The sequence below is a fragment of the Trichosurus vulpecula genome, chromosome 1 (assembly GCF_011100635.1).
Source record: "Trichosurus vulpecula isolate mTriVul1 chromosome 1, mTriVul1.pri, whole genome shotgun sequence".
Lineage (NCBI taxonomy): Eukaryota > Metazoa > Chordata > Mammalia > Diprotodontia > Phalangeridae > Trichosurus > Trichosurus vulpecula.
This window is the reverse complement of record NC_050573.1, coordinates 548,880,656-548,900,802: the sequence shown is the minus strand read 5'-3', so window position 1 is coordinate 548,900,802 and position 20,147 is coordinate 548,880,656. Positions and strand designations below refer to the sequence as shown.

The 20,147-nt window shown below is 40.1% G+C and overlaps 1 protein-coding gene across 1 annotated transcript in view; it reads left to right on the top strand.

Annotated features, from left to right (window-relative positions):
• Positions 1-20,147, top strand: part of PRPSAP2 (phosphoribosyl pyrophosphate synthetase associated protein 2) — a 79,112-nt gene that overhangs the window by 43,063 nt on the left and 15,902 nt on the right. The window contains exons 9-10 of the mRNA XM_036744816.1: positions 4,999-5,147; positions 17,565-17,635. Coding sequence (XP_036600711.1) covers positions 4,999-5,147; positions 17,565-17,635 — 220 coding nt within the window. The remainder of the gene's footprint in view (positions 1-4,998; positions 5,148-17,564; positions 17,636-20,147) is intronic.

Below are 20,147 nucleotides of genomic sequence, written 5' to 3'. Positions count from 1 at the left end.
ACCCCTCTGCAGAAGGGTGGGTACGTCCTCTCATCTCTATAATTTAAAAAAAAACCAATTTTTTTTTTTCATTTACAACACTCAGTTCCACAAATTTTGAGTTCCACATTTTTCCCCCCTCCCTCTCCTACCACCTCCCCCCCAAGACAGCATGTAATTTGATATAGGTTCTACATTTACCTTCAAATTAAACTTATTTTCCCAATTATCAAGTTGTACAGAAGAATTATAACCAATGAAACTGAACCATGAGAAAGAGATAACAAAACAAAAAAGAAAAAAGAGAGAGAGCAAATAGTTTGCCTCAATCTGCATTCATATTCCGTAATTATTCCTCTGGTTGTGGATAACCTTTTCCATCATGAGTCTTTTGGAGTTGTCTTAGAACCTTGCATTGTTGAGAAGACCCAAGTTTATTAAAGTTCATTATCATAAAAGCAATGTGTCTGTGGTTGTGTACAGTGTTCTCCTGGTTCTGCTCCCTTCGCTCATCATCAGATCATAAGACTCTCCAGGTTCTTATGAAGTCCATCTGCTCCTCATTTCTTTTTTTTTTTTTATTTTATCATTTTTATTTAATATTTTAGTTTTCAAAATTGATTTCCACAAGATTTCGAGTTACAAATTTTCTCCCCATTTCTACCCTCCCCCCATTCCAAGATGGCATATATTCTGATTGCCTCATCTCCCAGTCCACCCTCCCTTCTTTACCCCACTCCCCCCATCCCCCTTCCCTTACTTTCTTGTCCGCAAGATAGATTTCTATGACCCATTCGCTATATATCTTGTTTCCCAGCTGTATGCAAAAAACAATTTTTTTTTAAGCATCTGCTTTTAAAACTTTGAGTTCCAAATTCTCTCCCCTCTTCCCTTCCCACCCACCCTCCCTAGGAAGGCAAGTAATTCAACATAGGTCACTCCTGTGTCATTAGGCAAAACCCTTCCACAATACTCATGTTGTGAAGGACTAACTATATTTCCCTCCATCCTATCCTGTCCCCCTTTATTCAGTTTTCTCCCTTGACCCTGTCCCTTTTCAAAAGTGTTTGCTTTTGATTACCTCCTCCCCCTATCTGCCCTCCCTTCTATCATTCCCCCTCCCCCCTTTTTTAATCCCCTTCCCTTTACTTTCCTGTGGAGTAAGATATCCAATTGAGCATGTATGGTATTCCCTCCTCAAGTTGAATCCGATAACAGTAGGATTAACTCATTCCCCCTCACCTGCCCCATCTTCCCTTCCAACAGAACTGCTTTTTCTTGCCACTTTTATGTGAGATAATTTACCCCATTCTGTCTCTCCCTTTCTCCTTCTCTCAATATAGTCCTCTTTCACCCTTAAATTTATTTCATTTTTTTTAGATGTCATCCCTTCATATTCAACTCATCCTGTGCCCTCTGTCTATATTCCCTTCAACCCCCCTAATACTGAGAAAGGTCTCATGAATTACACATCATCTTTCCGTGTAGGAATGTAAACATAACAGTTCAACTTTAGTAAGTCCCATATGAATTCTCTTTCTTGTTTACCTTTTTATGCTTCTCTTGATTCTTGTATTTGAAAGTCATATTTGCTATTCAGCTCTGGTCTTTTCATTGAGAAAGCTTGAAAGTCCTCTATTTTATCAAAAGCCCATATTTTGCCTTGGAGCGTGATACTCAGTTTTGCTAGGTAGGTGATTCTTGGTTTTAATCCTAGCTCCATTGACCTCCAGAATATCATATTCCAAGCCCTTTGATCCCTTAATGTAGAAGCTGCTAGATCTTCTGTTATCCTAATTGTGTTTCCACAGTACTCAAATTGTTCCTTTCTGGCTGCTTGCAGTATTTTCTCCTTGACCTGGGAGCTCTGGAATTTGGCAACAATATTCTTAAGAGTTTTCTTTTTGGGATCTTTTTCAGGAGATGATCTGTGGATTCTTTCAATTTCTATTTTACCCTTTGGCTCTAGGATATCAGGGCAGTTCTTGATAATTTCTTGAAAGATGATATCTAGGCTCTTTTTTTGATCATGACTTTCAGGTAGTCCAATAATTTTTAAATGATCTCTCCTGGATCTGTTTTCCAGGTCAGTGGTTTTTCCAATGAGATATTTCACATTGTCTTCCATTTTTTCATTCCTTTGGTTCTGTTTTATAATATCTTGATTTCTCATAAAGTCACTAGCTTCCACTTGCTCCAGTCTAATTTTTAAGGTGTTATTTTCTTCAGTATTCTTTTGTGTCTCCTTTAGCAAGTCATTGACTTGTTTTTCATGGTTTTCTCGAATCACTCTCATTTTTCCTCCCAGTTTTTCCTCTGCTTCTCTAACTTGCTTTTCCAAATCCTTTTTGAACTCTTCCATGGCCTGAGACCAGTTCATATTTTTTTTGGAGGCTTTTGAGGTAGACTCTTTGACTTTGTTGACTTCTTCTGGCTGTATGTTTAGATCTTCTTTGTCGCCAAAAAAGGAATCTAGAGATTGAGTTTGAGTCTGAGTCTGAATCTTAGTCCGTTTTCGATGCCTGTTCATGTTCCCAGCCAACTACTTGACCCTTGAGCTTTTTGTCAGGATATGTCTGCTTGTAGAGAATACTTTCTCCCAAGCTTTAGGGTCCAAGCACTGCTGTTTTCAGAGCTACTTCTACTCCACCGTCACCCCAGGCTCTGTCACCGCAGCGCTCCTCCTTCCCCAAGAACTGCAATACAGATCCAAGCAGGGCACAGCAAGAGAATCTGCCTTTGTGCCCACAAATCGCTCCTTGCACTCCTGCTCTGATCTGCTGCTAGAATCCTCCCACCATGTGAACCAGAGACTCAGGAAGCAGGTGACGCTGTAGTTCTGGAAGTAGCCTCAGAAGTTTCCTACTGCTGCCACTGCCACCACTGCACCACCTCCGCCACCCCCAGGGCTGGTGATCAGACCACTCTGAACTTGATCCTGCACTTTTCTCCCTAACCTTGTTTTTGGCGCTCGTGGGTTGAGAAGTCTGGTAACTGCCACAGCTCACTGTTTCGTGGCCCCAAGGCCTTTTCTGGCTGGCTGATTCTGGGTTTGGTCTGTCCCAGTGTGGCGCACACCAGGCTGCCCTCTCCTCTCAGCACTGTGTGATAGACCCTTCCTGGCAACCATCCAGGCTCTCCTGTGCTGAAGACCTGTTTCCCTCTGCTATTTCATAGGTTCCGCAGCTCTAGAATTTATTCAGAGCCATTTTTTACAGGTGTTTGGAGGGATTTGGGGAAGAGCTTAAGCAAGTCCTTGCTTTTCAGCAGAAGCTCCTCATTTCTTACATACCACAACTTGTTCAGCTGTTCCCCAGTTGATGGGCATCCCTTTGATTTCCAACTTTTTGCCGCCACAAAAATAGCTGTTATATTTTTGTACATATGGAGTCTTTTTCCCCCTCTCACGTCTTTAATTTATGCTTGTTTTTTATAATTTTGCGGCATTCACTTTTGTTTGTGTGTGATATCTTTTCTGTTTACTTTAAAATTGTTTCACAGTTTTCTTGACTTAGCCTACTGCACTCTGTATCAGTTCATGTAAATCTTTCCATCTTTCTCTATATCCATCACATTCATCGTTTCTTACAGTACAATATCATTCTGTAACTGGTAATTATGGTACGTCTGTGTGCCACAATTTATTCAGCCATCCTTTAATCAATGGGCGTATGCTTTTGTTTCCAAATCTTTGTTATCCCAAAAAGTTCTGTTATGAATATTTTGACATTTATGTGAACTCTCTATCGGTGGCTTCCCTTCAGTTATAAGCCTAGTAATGGAATTTCTGGGTCAAGGAGTATGGACATTTTAGTCATGTTTATTTGCATAATTCCCAATTGCTTTCCAGAATGGTTGAACTCATTTACAGCTCCACTAGCACTAGTGTGCCTGTCTTCCCACAACCCCTCCAACATCAACTGTTTCTTTTTAGAATGTATTGGAGAATGTGAGTAAGACTTTAGTCTAAGCTTAATTGAGGCAGCTAGCTAGTGCAGTGGATTAGATCTAGAGTCACAGAGATGTAAATTCAGATATGATTTCAAGACACTAGCTAATAAGAAATGACAAGCAGGATGGTTTCAGAAAAACCCGGGAAGAAATCTGTGAATTGATGCAGAGTAAAGTGAGCAGAACCATTGTACACAGTAACAGCAATATTGTAATGATGATCAGCTGTGAAAGATTTATCTATTCTGTTCAGTATAGTGAGCTAAGGCAATTCCAAAGGAATCATAATGAAGAATATTATCCACCTCCAGAGAGAGAACTGATGAACTCTGAGTGCAAATTGAAATAAAAATTTTTAAACTTTCTTTATTTTTCTTGCTTTTTTTGCAATGTATCTAATATGGAAATATATTTTGCATAATTCTACATGAATAATTGATATCATATTGCTTGCCTTCTCAGGAGGTGAGAGAGAGGGAGAGAATTGGAAACTCAAAAATTTTTTTAAAATAATGTTTAAAAATAAATCATAATTTTGAATGAATAACACAGTAAATCTGACAATTGGTGATCAAAAAAAAAATATGAGAGTTCATAGAAAGTGGACATTCCTTCATATTGATGAGGTATTTGATGAAGTAGAAATGTAATTTTTTTTTTTTACTTTTGTACCCTCTGGTCAGTATCCTTATCCTTTATACCTCTCCTTCCTGTTGGGTTTTTAAGATTTTTAAAAAATGCTTTTTCCAGTGGAAGGGTAGGGGAAGGAAGATGTTAGCAAGCCTCTTAACCTCTGTCTCCCTCCATTTCCTCATCTGTGAAATGGTGATGATAATAGTAGAACCAAATCTGTAAAATGGGGATAATAATTGCATCTGCCTCCTATGGTGGTTGTGAATATAAAAATGGGATAATATTTGTAAAGTGTTTTGCAAACCTTAAAGATATGTGTGTGTATACTAGTTCATTTTCTTTAAAAACGAAAATAATACTTTTCTTCCTTAAACCTTAGCAGAAAGTAGGCTGGTGCTGAGTGACCTTAAATTTATTCTTAATATTTGCTTTTAGGGCACAATCCTTTGCTGAAAGACTGAGATTAGGAATTGCTGTGATCCATGGGGAAGCTCAGGATGCGGAGTCTGATTTGGTGGATGGGAGACATTCCCCACCTACAGTCAAAAACATAGCTGCTATACATCCCAGTCTGGAGATTCCCAGTAAGTCCAAATACTACTTTGTCTAGCCTATTGCTTATTAAGGGACATTTCCTTCTCACCCTTTTTTCTTAGCAATTTATTTTTTCCTTTTCAAGTAAAAGCTTGTAAAAACATTTTTTTTCCAAATTGATGCATATTAATTGCCTAATGTTTACTTTGTGACTACATTGTGGAAAGGGTACAAAAATGAAGACTTTTCCCTACATTTGAGTACCTAATTTAGCCCAGAAGAAAACGTTTTATTTACACAGTTCACGTTAAAGGACAATTTAAAGCAATATATTTTTATTATTACTGGCTGGATGACATATATAATTTAACTTATGTATGTCAGAGAAATTAAGAGAATAAAAAAGTCTTGTGGGATTAAATAGTCAAGGAAGGCTTTATTGGAGTGACCCGTGTGTAAGAACTGACTTCAAGGAATCATTTGGGATTTAGATTAGCTAAGAGAAAGGGTAGATGGAATCACATGAGAAAAATTATGTTTGTCCTAAGAACAGAAGAAAAGACCTAAGGCTTCATGTTGGGGAGTGTTAATAGGGAGATTCATATTGTGTCAGATCATGGAGGATGTTGACTAACGAAGGGTTTAGATTTCAAGTATCATCTGTTTCTTTGAGCTATTGAAAGCATGCAGACATGTTGCTTTGGTCTTAGTATAGATATATGTTCTCTGATCACAATTGGGTCTTGGCTATTTCATCGCAATCCTTCTATTCATCTCCAGTTCTTTGCCATACCCCACACCATAGGCTGTTCAAACCTCCTCAAGCTCTGATCTCCAACTACTTTAGTGAGTAGTTTTGGACGTTTTCTCCCCTCTGCCAACATTTCACTATGTCTCTCTGACTTCTCTTCATCCTTCTCACCTTTACTTGCTACGTGGACCTAGAGAAAAGTCAGGGAACCATTCGGATTGGGCCCTCATTGCAACAAGGCAGTCCTGTTTTTTCTGATTGACTTGCTATCGCTGTCTCATTGGTCATAGCAGCTATTCCTCTCTCTTATTCTCAGGTCTTCCATGCCCCTCCCTCTCCAGATCCTCTCAGCTGAGGACCTTATTTCGCACTTACCTTTTCACTGAAAGAATTGAGGCCACTCACCAGAAGCTCCCATTTCTTCCTTTCTTATCTCAGTCATTCAGACTTCTTTCCCCACTTTTTCCACCTCCATGAAGAGGCTTTCTTGCCAAGGCCAACTACCTTGCACACCCTTGATCTCATCCCATGTTTTGTCCAGCGGATTGTCCACTATCATCCCTATTCTCTCTAACCTTGAGGCTTTTATCTACTGCTCCTTTGCTCTTGCCTACAAATATGTCTTCTCCTTCCTTAAAAACCCTTCAGTAGATCCCACCATACCCATTAGCTATCATCCTGTATCTCACTTTCCCTTCTCAGCTAAACTCCTTGAGAAAGCCATCTCCTCTAGGTGCTACTGCTTCCTCTCCTTAACTTTTTTTCTAATCCTTCTACAATCTGGCTTGTGACCTCATTATTCACCTGAAATTGCTTTCTCCATAGTTACTACCAATGATCTTTTTACTTCCTAAATCCCATGGCCTTTTCTCAACCCTCATCCTTCTTAACTCTCAGCAGCGTTTGACACTTAATCCGCATTTCCTCCTGGATATGTGTTCTGGTTTTTGTGACATTGCCCTCCACCTCTTGATAGAGGAATTGATGGACTATAGGTACAGTTTCACATTGTAATGGTCTTTCACTTCTGGCTTTCAAAGCTTTTGTGATTTCCTTTTGCATTTATTTTGAAATGCTTAATGTCCCTAGGTTCTTTTTCAGTTGATTCAGTTGATTTCATGAGCTCCTATAGGTTCAATCTCATTATTATACTCATTTATTACAAGAGAGGGTTTCCATTTGGGGGATGGGGGCAGGGAAAGAATTTTTTGCAGGGTGGGGTGGGGGAGGGGAAGTAGGTAGTGATAAAGATGTCAAAAGAAAGGAGAAAAGGGACTCAATGAAATATTCAAAATAATTACAGAAAAGACTACAAGGAAGTTTTGAATTGGTTTTATTAGTTTGTGTTTTTTTTTTTGCAATACTGTAGTCATTGTATTACTTGTTCTTTACATTATAAAATAGGAAAGGGAAATATGTTGTCCTGTGACACTCATGGGGGATGGGGGTGAGGGTCTCTCTCTTAGTCATTGCCAGCAAGATTCTTGCCAGAGTCCTCCTTAATAGGGTGATCCTTTACCTTGGAAGATAGTCATCTACCTGAGAGCCAATGTAACTTCAGAAAGGGCTGAGGAACAGTCAGTATGGTGTTTGTTCCCTGATGACTCCAGGAGAAATGCCAGGAGCAGTACAGAGGTCTGTACCCAGTGTTCATTGTTCTGACCATGGGTTTTGATAGTGTCAGTCCTGAGGGCTTGTGGAAGATCATGGCAAAATTTGGTTGCCCAGAAAAGTTCATCAGTATAGTATGCCAACTCTGATAGCATGCTTGCAGGGGTTCTGGATAGTGGACAGTGCTCTTGCACTTTCCGAATCACCAGTGGAGTGAAGCAGGGCTGTGTGCCTGTCCCATGAAATTTAGCATGTTGTTTTCAACAGTGTTGTCAGAAGCCTTCAGTGAGGACAAAAATAGCATCGAGGTCAGCTAGTGCACTGACAGTAAATTATTTAACTTGAAGGAGAGTTGGTGCTTGACTTTTTGTTTGCAGATGTTTGTGCACTCAGTGCAGCCTCTGGGCCTGAAATGCAGCAGAGTATGGCCTAGTTCTCTGCCATTTGTGCCAATTTTGGCCTGACAGTTAACACCAAGAAAACAGAAGTGCTCTACCAGCCAGCGTGACACCATCCATATATGGAACCATCAATCACAGCAAATGGAGTAGTTTTGATTGCTGTGGATATGTTCACTTATGTTGGCAGTATACTTTCCAGGGATATACACATAGGTGATGAGGTTGATGCACAAATTAGCTGAGTATTTGGGAGGCTCCAAAGGAAGGTGTGGCAGTGAAGGCAGGTGCTCCTATGGAGGTCAGAAGTAGCAATACAAGGACACTTTCAAGGTCTCTCTGAAGAACTTTGTAATTGATTGTGAGACATGGGATACACTGGCACAGGACCACCCAGCATACTGTGCCTGCATCAAAGAAGGCACTGTGCTCTGTAGGCAAAGTAGAGTTGTAGTAGCTAAAAAGAAATGTGAAATCTGCAAATTGAGAGCCATCCTCACTCTAGATGTTCATATGGATTATCATATGCCCAACTTGTGGTAGAGCATTCTGAGCTCATGTCGGTCTGAACAGCCATAGTCAGACACAGTGTACGTTGACTTGAACATAGTGATGCCATTTTGGTCCTCTTTGATTTGTTTGTTTTGGTTTTTTTTTGGAGGGGGGAAGGCAGGGCAATTGGGGATAAGTGACTTGCCCAAGGTCACATAGCTATTAAGTGTGTCATATGTCTGAGGCTGGATTTGAACTCAGGTCTTCCTGATTCCAGGGCCAGTGCTCTCCTCACTGCGCCACCTAGCTGCCCCATCTTTGAACACAAAGGACAACAAACAACTGACATAAAATTAACTGTTTCCCAAGTGATAGATACTCACTTTGTTTCCAGTACTTTGATATAACAAAGAAAGTGACTGAAAGTGCTTTCGTATGTTTGGGCCCTTTCTTTCCAACTTTAATCTTTTGAGGGTTGTAGTAATGGATCAAAAGGTGCATTCAGTTTAGTGACTTTTTGAAGTAGAGTTCCAGATTGGTTTCCTGAATAGTTGGAGCCATTCTCTGCTCCACCAAAGTTGCATTTTTGAGCCTCTTCTTCCATAGTCCCTTGAACAAGTGTCTTTTTCTTTTTTGTCACCTTTGCTGATCTGATCTTCTAACCAGCCTCTTCCCTTTGGAGTTGAGTAAACTGGTTCAAGAGGTTAAGTGACTTATCCAGGGTCCCAACAGAGTGTCAGTTGGGATTTGAACCTGGATCCTCTGACTGCAACTTTCATTGAGCAGAGTCATATAAGTGACAAAAAATGGGATTCAAACTCAGATCCTCTGGTTCTAGAATTTGTCCTTTTTCCACTATTTATACCATGTTGTGATTACTGAGCTGAGGTGTGTGAAAGAACCATTTGGAAGAGATTTATTTGAAGAAGCAGAGTTGGTGAGTCCTCAGATGTTATAAGTAATACAAAGCTCTTCTTCCATTTTGTACTACCAGTACTCTTTTATTTGCCTGCACAAAAACTTGCCCTTAATGACATCGAAATTTATTTTCTTTTTCAACCTCAGATAGTTCCTTTTTTAACTCTAGTAGCTCTACCTTAAAAACTGAAATGGAGATCTTCACATCCTAGATGTGGCATTGGAAAAAATCCAGCCTTTTAGATCAGGTGAAGGATACTAAAAAAAAAAAAAAAAGGGAGCAGAGTAAAAGCAGGGAGCTTGAGCTCTCCCTCAAATCCCTCCAAATACCTGTAAAAAATGACTCCAAACAAATTCTAGAGCAGCAGAACCCACAAAACGAAAGAGGGAAACAAATTTCCAGCCCAAGACGGAAGGTTGACAGGAAAGGTCAGTGGCACCAGTCTGAGAGAAGAGTGAGGTCTAGTATGGACTGTGCCGGCACAGACGGGGCAGAGCAGGCCTCAGCTCACTGAACCACTGGCAGACTTCTCAACCCACAAATGCCAAAGACAACTTAGAGGATCAGTGGGAAAGCTCTGTCAGACCTGGGTGAGAGAGGAGCAAGGTCCGGCCCCAGGGTGGCAGTAGCAGCAACATGACAGTGACATGACAGGTGCTTCTGGAGCTCTCAGCCCACAGACACCCCGGGGGGTTGGGGGAATCAAGCGGCTCATCAAAGGAGGATTGCACGGATCTCTTTGCTAGTGCTGAGGCAGGATTTTCTTGCTTTGCCCGTGCTTTGATCTGGGTGGCCATCCTGGGGCAGACGTGCTGGCGTGGCAGAGCTTGTGTTGGCAGCGGAGAGGGAATCTTTCTCACAGTTCCAAGGCAGAAAAGAGTGCTTGTGGTCACTCACAGACCAGAGCACAAAGGAGAGGAGGAAACACCTCTCCTTTGATCATACAACCTTAGGAGAACTGAAAATTTACAGGTCCCTAGAAGTAGCTCTGAAAACATCTACACAAAATCTCTGAAGCTTGGGACATTACACCCTCCACACTAGAAGCAGAGACCTTCCTTAACAAAGAGCTAAAAAGTCAAGTAATTGGCTGGGAAAATGAGCAAACAGTGGGGGAAAAAAATCAGACTACACAATCTTACTTCAGTGACAAGGAAGATGAAAACATACTATGAGAAGAAAACAACAAAATCAAAGCGCCTATATCCAACACCAGCAAGAACAGTATGAATTGGTGTCAGGCCACGGAAGAGCTCAAAAAGGAAAAGCAAGTAAGAGAAGTAGAGGAAAAATTGAGAAGAGAAATGAGAGTGATGCAAGAAAACCATGAAAAACAAGTCAATGACTTGCTAAAGGAGACCCCCCAAAAAACTGAAGAAAATGACACCTTAAAAAATAGACTAACTCAAATGGCAAAAGAGCTCCAAAAAGCCAGTGAGGAGAAGAATGCCTTAAAAAGCAGAATTGGCCAGATGGAAAAGGTGGTCCAAAAGCTCAGTGAAGAAAATACTGCCTAAACAATCAGATTGGGAGTAAATGGAAGCTAATGACTTTATGAGAAATGTTTCCACAATCTGGCTAGCAGCTTCTGTGGGGGTGTAAGATCCACCCACAGCCAGCACCCAGAAAGCTGCTGGCACGCTGGGAAAGCACAGGTTCTTTTGATCTGTTTAACCAAGGAAAGCAAGGTGAAGGGGTTGACAAGTTTACTGTAATCCAGCATACAGACAGCATTCACTTAGTTCAGGGGAAAAGGCTAGCACCATGAACTTCAGAACAAAATACAAACGAATTACAAATATCAACAGACAGATCCAGTACAATTCATAGTTACCAACATCTAGGTTCAGCCCAGGAGCTCAGGACAAGGGCTGGCCCAGAGTCACACGCCACCACTGCTGCCGCAAAGAGCTCCAATGACAGGCTTACTTTAATTCAGCATACAAATATCATTCACTTAGTTCAGGGGAAAAAGCCAGCATCCTGTACTTCAGAACAAAATACAAACAAATTATAAACATCAGCAGACCGACCCAATACAATTCATAGTTACCAACATCTAGGTTCAGCTCGGGAGCTCGGAACAAGAGCTGGCCCAGAGTCACGCTCGCCACCACTATGCAGGTAGAGCTCCAACAGAAAAGGATCTTCAAGCTGTCTTTTCTCCTCTTATAGAGTTTTTGGCATCATCAAGCGTCGTCTGAATGACCAGAGCCCAGGCTCTGGTGATTGGTTCTTGAGTTGGCCCCTCCCCTTAGGACCCTGGGAGGTTCACATCCACATAGATTAGGTTAACACCCAATAGGGCATGGCTCTGGAGTTAACACCTCCCCTTAGCCAGCCCCATCTTGGGCCCCACCCCAGTCACCAATCCTCACCCACATAGGTTCCAGACCTAATAGGGCTCTGGGCCTGGGGCCCAGCGCCTAGCAAGGCTCAATGAAATACACTGAGTTACTCAAAGAAAACAAAGGCCATTTTGCTTACCAACACAGAAATCAAGAAATTATAAAACAAAACCAAAAGAATGAAAAGAATAGAAGACAATGTGAAATATCTCATTGGAAAGATAACTGACTTGGAAAATAGATCCAGGAGAGATAATTTTAAAATTATTGGTCTACCTGAAAGACATGATTAAAAAAAAAAAGAGCCTAGATATCATCTTTCAAGAAATTGTCAAGGAAAATTGCCCTGATATTGCAGAATGAGAGGGGAAAATAGATATTGAAAGAATCCACTGATTACCTCCTAAAAGAGATCCCAAAAGGAAAACTCCTAGACATATTGTAGCCAAATTCCAGAATTCCCAGGTCAAGGAGAAAATATTGCAAGCAGGCAGAAAGAAACAATTCAAGTATTGTGGAAACACAATCAGGATAGCACAAGATTTAGCAACTTCTACATTAAGAAATCCTAGGGCTTGGAATATGATATTCCAGAGGTCAAAGGAGCTAGGATTAAAACCAGTCACTAGCTTCCACTTGCTCCAATCTCATTTTTAAGGTAGTATTTTCTTCAGTGGTCCGTTGGACCTCCTTTTCCATTTGGCTAATTCTGCCTTTCAAGGCATTCTTCTCCTCATTGGCTTTTTGGAGCTCTTTTGCCATTTGAGTTAGTCTATTTTTTAAGGTGTTGTTTTCTTCAGTGTATTTTTCAGTTTTTTTTGGATGTCCTTTAGCAAGTCATTGACTTATTTTTCATGGTTTTCTCGCATCCTTCTCATTTCTCTTCCCAATTTTTCCTCTACTTCTCTAACTTGCTTTTCCAAATCCTTTTTGAGCTCTTCCATGGCCTGGGACCAGTTCATGTTTTTCTTGGAGGCTTTTGGTGTAGGGTCTTGCACTTTGTTGACTTTTTTAGGCTGTATGTTTTGGTCTTCTTTGTCACCAAAGTAAGATTCCAAAGTCTGAGACTGAATCTGGCTGCATTTTCGCTGCCTGGCCATATTCCCAACCAACTAAGTTGACCCTTGAGTTTTTCAGCAGGGTATGACTGCTTGTAGACTAAAGAGTTCTATGTTCCATGTTTGGGGGTGATGCGCCAGCTCTGCCACACCAGCACTCCTCCTTTCCCAAGAACCCCCAACCTGGACTGGGCTTAGATCTTCAGCAGGCTGTGCACTCCTGCTCTGATCTGCCACTTAATTCCTCCCACCAGGTGGGCCTGGGGCCAGAAGCAACAGCAGCTGTAGCTGCCCCACCTCCGCTGCCCCGGAGGTGGTGGCCGAACCGGGAACTCCTTCCACTCCCTCAGCTTTTCCCACTAACCTTCTCTGTTGTCTTTGGTGTTTGTGGGTTGAGAAGTCTGGTAACTGCCACAGCTCACTGATTCAGGGCTCTAGGGCCTGCTCCGCCCGGCTCCTGGTCTGGTTGGTCTGAGCCGCTCATGCTGGCCTCTGCTCTGCTCCACTCCCAGCTCCCAGCTCCATGTGGGATAGACCTCACCCAGAGACCATCCAGGCTGTCCTGGGCTGGAGCCCTGTTTCCCTCTGCTGTTTTGTGGGTTCTGCAGTTCTAGAATTTGTTCAGAGCCATTTTTTATAGGTTTTTGGAGGGACTCCGCGGGGAGCTCACCCTAGTCCCTGCTTTCTAGCCGACATCTTGGCTCTGCCTCCGGAAGTCGAAATAAAGGACTTTCAAGCATTCTTGATGAAAAGACCAGAGCTGAACAGAAAATTTGACTTTAAAATATAAGAATCAAGAGAAGCATGAAAAGACAAGCAGGAAAAGAGAAATGACAAGTTGAACTGTTTACTCTCCTACATGTAAAGATGTTCTTTGTAACTTATGAGACCTTTCTCAGTATTAGGGTAATTGGAGGGAAGATAGATAGATAAATAGATAGATGGCACAGGGTGAGTTGAATATGAAGGGATGATATCTGAAAAATAAAATTAAGGAGTGAGAGAGGAATGTACTGGGAGAAGGAGAAAGGGAGAGATAGAATGGGGTAAATTATCTCGTGTAAAAAGAGGCAAGAAAAAGCTTTTACATTGGAGAGGAAGAGGGGGGAAGTGAGAGGGAATGAGTGAACCTTACTCTCATCAGATTTGACTTAAGGAGGGAATAACATACGCACTTAAGGAGGGTATGGAAATCTATCTTACTCTACAGGAAAGTAGGGAGGAATGGGATAAGAGAGGCGGGATGATACAAGGGACAGTGAATGGGAAGTTGAGGTAATCAGAAGCAAACACTTTTGAGGAGGGGCAGGGTCAAAAGAATAGAATAAATGGGGGGTGGCATAGAATGGAGGGAAATATAGTCTTTCACAGCATGACTGCTATGGAAGTGTTTTGTATGACTACACATGTATAACCTATATCAAATTGCTGCCCCTCTCAATGAGGGTGGGGAGGGAGGGAGGGAGAGAATGCGGAACTCATAGTTTTAAAAGCAAATGTTAAAACTTGTTTCTGCATGCAACTGGGAAATAAGATACACAGGTAATGGAGTATACAAATCTATCTTTCCCTATAGGAAAATAGAAGGGAAGAGGATAAGAGAAGGGGCAGGGGTGGGGGGGATGGAGGGTAATAGCAGGGAGGGCATTGGAGGAAGGGGTAATCAGAATCATGGTGGGGGTAGGGGAGAGATGGGGAGAAAATTTGGAACTCAAAATCTTATGGAAGTGAATGTTGAAAACTAAAAATAAAATAAAAAGTAATTGTTTATTATTTAGCTTTATTAAATTATTACTAAAATAATTAATTTTTGTTAATTTATTTTAATACACTGGTATCTTTTGTTTTTTTCTTCACTTCTCATACTCCTCTCTCTACCAAAGTGTTATCCCTTATTACAAAAAATAAAAAAGAGAAAGAAAAAAACACCTCAGTAAAATTAAATAACACATCAGCTAAATCTGGCATTATTCATGGGTTTCCATACCCAGTCTCCTGCTTTTGCAGAGAAGAGAGGGAAATAGCATTCTAATTTCTTAGAGGCGAAGCTTAGATGTTATAATTTTATAGCATTCAACTTCAATTTTGTTTTATTCTCCCATTTGTAATATCGTAGTTATAGTGTATATTGTTCTCCTACTTATGCTTCCTTCTCTCTGCGTTGGTTCATGCAGGTGATTTTATTTTCTATATTCATCGTATTCATTGTTTCTTGTCATCCTATGACAATTCATTACATTCATGTACCACAACTTGTTTATTGGTTGCAAAGGTGGGATTCTTCAAAGGCTTCAGATGATTCAGGATATATCAATCATTCATTCTTTCCTTTAGACAACAAGTATTTGTTTTTCAGGAATTATACTATACAGAAGCAAAAATTAAATAGCCTCTGCCTTTGTCAAGGGGCTTACATTCTATTGGGGGAAACAGTAGCAATCCACAAGCATTTATGTGTGTAAAATCCTTGGTCTTTGTCAAGAATTGTACTAAACCCTGGAGATATAAAGAAAAAGCCAAGTGGGGAAGAAACCAGCAGTTACAGGAACAAGGAAAAGCCTCTTGTAGAGTTTGGTTTTTGAACTGAGTTTTCATAAAGGCCAGTCATTCTTTGAGATGGAGCTGGGGTGAATTCATTCTGGGCAAGGGAATAGTCAGTACAAAGGCACAGAGATGATAGGTGGAGTTTCATGTGTGAGAAGCTGCAAGATGGCTTGACTATAGCATATGTGGAGGGGAATAATGACCACAAAGTCATTAAGAAGCCAGATTGTGAAGAGCTTTAAATGCCCAAACAAGTGTTTTAGTTGATCCTAGAGTTAAGTGATAAGGGGGCATTGGAGTTTATTGAGTTAGGATGTTGAGATGGTGAGACCTGTGCTTTATCACTTTGGCAGCTTTTTGGAAAGTAGATAGAGTGGGAAGAGACTTGAGGCAAGAAGTCCAAAAGGTTTAATAAGGGCCAAGATAGTCCTTCTATTGGCAGAAATAAGGGGATGGATAGGAGAGATCTGGAAAATGAAGTTGCAGTATTTGTCAAACAATTATATATGTGAGGTAAGTGAGAAGTTACAAAAGCAGTAAGGTTGCAAACTTGGTTTATTGGGGAAAAAACAGAAGACAATGTGGGAAAAAAAACAAGAGGAATCTAGCAGTTGGTCAGAAACTTCAGGAGGTTAAGAAGTGTAAAGATTGAGAAAAGACCACTAAATTTGTCAATTAAGAGCTTATTGGTAAATTTGGTAACTGGAAAGAACAGTTTCATTTGAGTGATGAGGTCAGAAATGAGGTTATAGAGTGTTGAGGAGAAAGTGGAAGGAGACAAAGCATCAAATAGATGGCTTTTTCGAGGAGTTTAGTTGAGGAGGAGGGGCAGAGTAGGGTTTTAAAAGTTGAGAGAGACTTGGGGAGTTGTTCTGTGCAGCCAGGAAGGAGCTGGTAGATAGGTAGAGATTGGAAATAGGATGATAGTGGAGGCACTCTGATAGGGAAGATAAGAGGAAATGGATTTGATAGTACTTGCTAGAAGGGATGTTGTTGTTCTGTTATTTCAGTTGTGTTTGACTCTTTCTGACCCCATTTGGGATTTTCTTGGCAGATGTACTGGAGTATGCTGTTTCCTTCTCCAGTTCATTTTATAGATGAGGAAACTGAGGCAAACAGGGTTAAGTGAGTTGCCCAGAGTCACACAACTAGTAGGTATCTGAGGCCAGATTTGAACTCAGGAAGACAGTCTTCCTGACTCCAGGGCCAGCATTCTATCTGCTATGCCATCTAGCTGCTTTGTAGAGGGCAAGATGAATGGCCTTAAGAGACCTTAGGGAAGGAATGGGTAGTAGAGGATTTTGTCCAAAGGATGTAAAATAAAAAAAAAAAAGGAAAGGAGAGAGAGTTTATGATGAAAACCCTCCATTTTTATTTTATTTTATTGTTAGTGAAACATAAGGCTAGATCTTCAACTGAGAAGACATGGGGGAAGGAAAGGTGGTGGGAGGTTTGAGGAAAGAAGATAATGTTGAAATAGTGCTATGGTGAGTTAGGTAGAAAATCAGTTACAGAAGAGAATAAAGAAATAGAAAATATATTCTTGTTTAAATCATTTATATATAACCTGATATATTTAATGCTTAATGAAAGAACTTTTCTTTTCATACATTGCCAAATGGTTTTTTAAAAGCAAAAATAATATCTTCATGTCAGTTCAGCAAATATTTATAATGTATGTACTAAATGATAAGTACATAGTAAGTACAGAACTGGGATTACAAAACTATGGCATAAACCCTTGTTCTAAGAACATATTTATAGTAGTGTGCAAATCTCAGTTTAATTCAACTTTTGAAATAATTTTGTGTCCTTTTTAATTTGCTGGGCCAGTAGTTAAGTCAGTGACCACAGGGAAAAATCACTCTTTATCTCTGATCCTCAGCTTTCTCTGACAGTTTTGTTGAGTTTCGATATTAGTTTATTTCTTTTAAAAAGTTATGTTTTCTTATAACACTGTATCAGAAAAATCACTTTTGCAACTTTGCATCTAGAAACCTGAATTAAAAGAATGAGTATTAAATTAGTATTTCTGGGTTGTTTAAGGTTTTTCCTCATCATAATGACATCTGGAGATATAGACAGATGGATGGATAGATTATGTGTGTATGCGTTAGTTGATGTTCTTAGCAAAAAATCCTAATGCCATAAAATGTGGGGATTTTGATAGTTTATTGTACTGCTTCTACCATTGCTTTCGTAAAATTGAAATTCTGGTAAGAAAGGAAGTCTGAATTTTTAATTACACAAAAATTTCTTGAGAAAAATTTAATATTTGTATATCACTATGTTTCTTGTTTTTTCCTTAAGTTCTGCTTTTAATTTTTGATTTTATTCTTTTATCAGTGTTGATTCCAAAAGAAAAGCCACCCATCACAGTTGTTGGCGATGTGGGAGGAAGAATAGCCATTATTGTGGTATGTGGGCGTAGGCCCTTTATAATTTAATTTTTTTAAATAAGCCAAATTGCTTTAAAGAAATAAAGATTATATCTATGCATAATAGATTCACCTAATTAAATAACACATAAATCATATTTCATTAAGGTCCTACTCCAAATGCCTTATAGAGTGTTATAGGTGACCTTGGGTTGTTCAAGCTATTGTATTGTGGCATAGGCTTTGACAAATCTTACCAAGCTAGAAAAGCTTAAAGTTAGGGACCCAGTGTTGTGTGTGTATGTGTGTGGTCTGATGAGTAGTCCAGCTAAATTTGGGGAGGCTCATCACTCAGTTGAATGTAGAAATTTTTTGGCCATACCAATACATGAAAGCCTTAAGAGATCTTAAGTAATAAAAGGATTGCAATCAATAGAGGGAATACTCCACAATAATGAAATTACTAATCCTTATATTGTTGAAGTATGAGTACATAAAATAGGCAGGAAATGAGAGAGAAATTGATGTAGGAATGTTACTAACACTACTAAGTCCTACAAAAAGTAAAATAAAACAGATGACAGTTACCCGAAAATTCCAGAGCACTGTAAAAATTGCCTTTGCCCGTATAACACTTCTTCAATTCAACATTCATTAAGGATAGCCTCAAAGTATTTTCTGAAACTATTGTTTGTATAAGAAGAATAATTCAACCTTAATGCTAGCTGCTGCTGGATTAATGTTTTGTTTTGGTGGTAATGTGGAATCTGAATGTTTTAGTTTCCAAGTAATTGTGATGGTCATGATTATGAATGTTCCTTTAAGACAGCCTTAATCTCGAAGCAGTATCAAAACACAAAAGATCCACATCTGTCATCTAGCTTGATAACTTTAAGTCATTTAAACTATCCTAGCAGGTAGAAGTCATAGTAGAGGCATAGGTTTGCCAATCCTTTTACCCTTGTCTTCCTTTTATCTCCTTTTGCCTATTCATCTTCTCTTCTCTTCTTCTCCCTCTTCACTATTCCATATTGACTCATCTGATTAACTCTATCCTTTATTTTTTTCATTATGCTGAAATAAACTTTCAGTGATATAGTGGTTAAAAGTGCAGTATTAAAACTTGAAAGTTGAATGTCAGTTTAACAAGAAATAAGTGGTGAGGTTTCTCTTGGGATCTTTCAGTTTCTAATTTATTTGTGTATATCCTTAAGCTGCTAAAAGAATATTATCTCAGTTGTTTAATGTCATTTCCAGACTCACCGAGTTTTATACTTGGAAGGGATCTTAATGTCCATCTAATACAACCCATTCCCAAAAAGAATTCTCCCTATAATATACTTAATAAGTGGTCATCTCTTCTGTTTTAAGCCCTCCAATAAGAAGGAACTTGCTGCCCCTGGTACCATTCTACTTTAGGACACCTAATCATTAGGAAGTTTTTCCTGAAATCAAACCTACATTTTCCTCTTTGCAATTTCCATCCGTTATTCCTAGTTCTGTGCCGCCAGCAGCTGTGGCGTTGAAATGGCCAGAGATGGCTGGAGATGGCCGGCCGAATGCCGCAGAGAGTGAAAAGAAAACACAAAACACGGGCCAGGCGGGAGAGTAAAGGACAGCTCCATTTATTTAACTGAGGGACAGGGCTTATATACCCTTTTAGGCAAGCAGAATCAACAAATCCACATGCGAGGCATTTGCATAATGCATGACTTCCTTGTTCCCTTTTTGCCATAAACAGTATTGTGTTAATAGCCCACAGATGGTATTTAGCATGTGTGTGCCCATGGGGGTTTTTGAGAGAGCTTGTGTGTACCGAGGAGGCTTGAAGAGCCTTCATCCTGAGCAGCACGTGCATGCTGAGGGAAGGATGGAGAGCCCACATGCCAAGTTATTAGCGCAAGAGCAAGAACAAGCCTCTGGCCTGTATCTTATCCCAGAATGGACTTTCTCAGAGTTGGCCCTCTACAGTTCTGTCCCCTGGGACCAAACAGAATCAGTCTAATTCTTCTCCATGAAAGCTTTTTTTTTTTTTTAAGTATTTGAATACATGTATTTTGTTCTCTTTGAGTGTTTTGTAGGCTAACTATGCCCAGTTTAGCCATTCTCCTTCCTCGTTGCTCTCTAAAGTCTCTCCAGATCATCAGCGCCCTTTTAAAACTTTTGCCCCCAGAATCAAACACTACAGCATTCTATTTGTGCTGACCAGGATAGAGTACAGAATAATTCTCACTTTCTTATTTCTGGAAGCTGTTGCTCTTTTAATGAGGCCCAGTATGTCTCTGGCTTTTTCGGAGTCCAAATAACATTGCCAACTTATTAAACTTGCAGTCTGCTTACATTGCCCCCCCCAATCTTTTCCAGACAAAATTCTGTCTAATCACACTTCCACCCCCTATCTTGTACTTGTGAAGCTGATTTTTAAAAATTCAAGTGTAAGACTTGACATTAATCCCTTTAGAATTCATCTTCTTAGCTTTAGCTGCACACTAGCATATCACTTCAGCTTTTCAGCTACCATGAGCATGGCTTTCTGCTACATCTTGAGGAT